The sequence below is a fragment of the Austrofundulus limnaeus genome, unplaced genomic scaffold, assembly GCF_001266775.1.
Source record: "Austrofundulus limnaeus strain Quisiro unplaced genomic scaffold, Austrofundulus_limnaeus-1.0 Scaffold646, whole genome shotgun sequence".
Taxonomy (NCBI): domain Eukaryota; kingdom Metazoa; phylum Chordata; class Actinopteri; order Cyprinodontiformes; family Rivulidae; genus Austrofundulus; species Austrofundulus limnaeus.
Window position 1 is genome coordinate 24,791 of NW_013953048.1, and position 3,729 is coordinate 28,519.

The window sequence follows — 3,729 nt, forward strand, 5'->3', positions numbered from 1 at the left end:
TAACAAGACAAATAATCTTACACATTCTGAAAACAAGATGATTATTCTTACACAATCAGTTCTTGTTTAGTAAATCAGTCTGAAAACAAGATCAAAAAGACTTTTTGGCTGATATAATGTTTAAAACTTGGTTAGATGGACAGTTTTTACAGTTTTTGGCTGATATAAGGTTTTAAAACTTGGTTAAGTGGACAGTTTTTGCAGTTTATGTGAAATTTACAGCTTTCTGAAATTGTAACAGAAGGACGGACGGACAGTATTTCAGTAAGACAGTAAGACAGTAAGTGCCCCGCCTCGGCAATGGGGGGCAATAATAATATATTTAGTCATCCATGGTTACAAAAAAAGGACCTGGAAATGAGTTAGTTTTAATAAACAAAAATGAATATTTTCTTTGTGTTATTATGCACTGATTTATTTTATTTTATTTTATTTTATTTTTTTGTGTTGAATCAACTGAATAATTAATCCCTTTAAGGGCTGTATCACACTGTGTCCTATGGGTTTTGTGTTTTTAATTTATCCTATTGTTGGTAGTGTGTTGAGATATGTTACTTATTGGCCAGGACTCAAAACTGATGCACCAAAGATTCTCTGTCAGTTCCTCAAACGCAACATAAATACTGCAGGTCAAACATTAAACTTAACGTTATAAATAATGCTCAAGTTTAATAAACTGTAATGAAAGAAATACACGTTATTGCGCGTTCGTTTCCAGGATGTGTGTGAAATCATATGAGAATGTYCAAATWTAATGTGAGTGTGAGAGTAAACCATACAGAAAACCAGAGAGCTCACGCTGAAAACCTGTTTAACGCAGACCAGGAAATCAGGCCGAACCAGGAAATCCCAAGAGTTTTATCATCAGCATGACTCCGCCTATATTAATTACATCATCAGCCGGGAGGGGGTCCCAATCATTTTGGTCAGAGCCATGCCCACAAACAAATATAAACCTATCCTGATGAGTTTAAAAGTACACCTATGTGTTATATATGTTACCCGGCATGTAGTTACTAAAAATAGAATCATCTAGTTAATTATAAATCACATTTATCAGTCATTACACTTCTATCATAAAACAAACTACCAGTATACGTGTGATGTAATTATAATCAGTGCACTACATAGACCCCAATTATTCCTTCAGTATTATAAAGCAATACTTTGCTTGTTTGAGCAATTTCTAGAAATGTTGGTATTTTAAAAATGCAAGAATAAAAGCACAAATGATAGTCCATATTCTATTTTTTTTATTTTATTTTATTTTATTTTTTGTTTCATGATAAACTAAATTCCATACTTTTCAGAAATGTGCAGGAACCCTACACAAGGAACTTGTATTTAATTTACTTACGTCCAGGATCAGCTTTCCAGATTTGACACAGCGGGCAGTGGCAGGGTCGTCTTGAAGTGACTTGGGCAGAGTGTAAAGAGATTTGAACTTTTCATAATCCATCTTGTACTTGACCTAAGGGGGGCAAAAATGTCTATAGATAACTTCTTACAGGTCAACAGTGAAACTCACCACCATCATTCATTAACATCAGAAAAGTGAACCTTGAACTCACGTTGCTCAGAATGACCTTCTGTTGTTTGGCATGTTGCAGAGCATTAGAGTCAGCTGGAATCTGGTAGCTTTTTGCTTTGATTTTATCCCAAACAGCTGTGTAGTTTTTCTGAGGACAGAATAATTACATTATCGCCTTATAGCAATGTTTTTATGTTGTCTATAGACAAAGAAAAAAAAACTGTATATTTTGTTTTGCTTACATTACTGAAGATTAATTTAAAGTTGTGGCATCTGGCGTAATCAGCTGTGTCCAGAACAGTGGTATATAAATGCTTCTCCTTGTGATACGCCTCCCTGTAGTTCAGCTGTGAATTCAGAATTAAAACCACATGTAAATGAAGRGTTTCATAAACATTATTTATTTTCTGAAGCAGCTCACTTACGTCACTGGCCCAGGTGTGGCCCAGGACAGCAGTCACATACTCAGGGGTGTCCGTCACAATCGAGTAATTGTGGAATTCCTTCTTGGCGTTCTCTCTGTATTTACGCTGTTAGGGATGCAACAGACAGAGTGAGTAAATGAGTTTTTAATTTAAGTTTGAATGAAACTTATGTTGTTGAATTCAACTTTTCTACTCACTTCACTTTGCAGCTCGTAGGACTTCTTGGCACGAAGAATCTCTGGTGTATCCCAAACGTAGCAGCCAATACCCTTCATCCAGTTCAGGTCGTCCTTGTAGAACACCTATCAGACGATATCAGCAGACAAAATAATAGTTAGAAAATATCCATTTTACATATTTTGTTGTACAAAAGCAAAATATGGAAGCATAACAATAAAACACATGTTGTGACAAAGCAGCTATTGTGTTTTCTGTTTTGCTGACCAATGATGGTGTCAAGGTACAAAAGAAATACTGTTCATGGACAGATACTTAAAAATGCTTATGCTTRTTCTTTTCAGCTCTCGAAGAACCGTTACCTCTCTTCAACCGTCCCTTATTTACCCTGCTTTGCTGCTTTCGGAGCCTTTCCTGCATTTCTTCTAAATTGGAAATTATGGATCTGGTCAGRTGGTCTCTCAATGCTATTGATCAAATTTTCTCCATGAGAAGATTGGGCAAAGGGGAGCCCTGTTGTCCTGATGGGACATWTGCCGCTGGGCATGTTATGGATTCCTGGAGTAAGTGGAAGTGTGAGTAAGTGTTTCTGCCTTGGTAAAATAAAGATTTCCACAACAGTAATGTGCCAGTATGTGTTGTCGGTCGAGGACATCAAAGATGGAATTTGGAAAGTGTCGGCAGCTGTTCGGGCCTTGATGAGGCTACCCAGCCTGTGTGATGAAATATGTTGAGCTTTCAACACTCAGACTCAGGTGCTTTTGGAGCAGAATTGCAAGCTGGAGGTGATTCTCTTGCAGGCCAGTGATCGTTCCTGAGCTCACTGGCAGGAATGAATAGAGAAGTCGTCCAGCCGGCGAGGCGAGAACAACCAACAAATTCGGATGATTGAAATACGTCATTGAGAGTTTCCAATGAAGACTTTGATGGTTGACAAATCAACAGTTTCGATTTCTAACAAAAACAATTGTGTTTAACTAAATTTGGCTCTCACATGTTGGCCTTGAAGGCTGGATATTTCAAATTCTTCTGAATGTTTTTGTGAACAGATGCTCTGGCTCCCACAATCCCCTCTACCACTCACATCAGTGAACTGGTGTCCGAGGGGAACCAAGGCTGAACTGATGAACTCTACAGCTCTTCAAAAAGAAAAAATCAGTAGGTCCTCTGGATGGTTCTTCTTTAGTGAAACGTTTCGTCTCTCCTCCAAGAGACTTCTTCAGTCTGAAGAGTTTCAGGTGAACTCAGCCTTATAAGCTCCGCCTCCACATGGTGGACAAACAGGTTAGTCACATGCAAAAGAGGGCCATCGACTAACAATAGGCTTGATTAGCTCTATTGTTCATAGAGGGTCATGTGACCCATCACCTGACTTATTGGTTTGGATGCTGTGGTTCTTAGGTGTCATGTTATGTGTATGTAGTGAATGCAGGCGGGGCTCAAAGTCCCCTTGTTTTTGTTTTTTCCTCCTTTGTATTGGGTATCATTGGGGCCCTGATTCACACCTTTTGCTCACAGGGGGCGGAGTCATACTTGAAATAACAGCGTTGTAGGAGGAGGACAACTGGACACGAAGGCCTCCACCTCTGTTTAATG

The 3,729-nt window shown here is 38.6% G+C and overlaps 1 protein-coding gene across 1 annotated transcript in view; it reads right to left on the reverse strand.

The window, feature by feature from the left end:
• LOC106531518 (nebulin) overlaps window positions 1–3,729 on the reverse strand; it is a gene marked incomplete at its 3' end in the record, with an annotated part of 76,783 nt that overhangs the window by 21,884 nt on the left and 51,170 nt on the right. Inside the window, 5 exon segments of the mRNA XM_014027397.1 lie at window positions 1,358–1,471; window positions 1,572–1,679; window positions 1,774–1,878; window positions 1,957–2,061; window positions 2,154–2,258. Of these exon segments, the coding sequence (XP_013882851.1) occupies window positions 1,358–1,471; window positions 1,572–1,679; window positions 1,774–1,878; window positions 1,957–2,061; window positions 2,154–2,258 (537 nt within the window).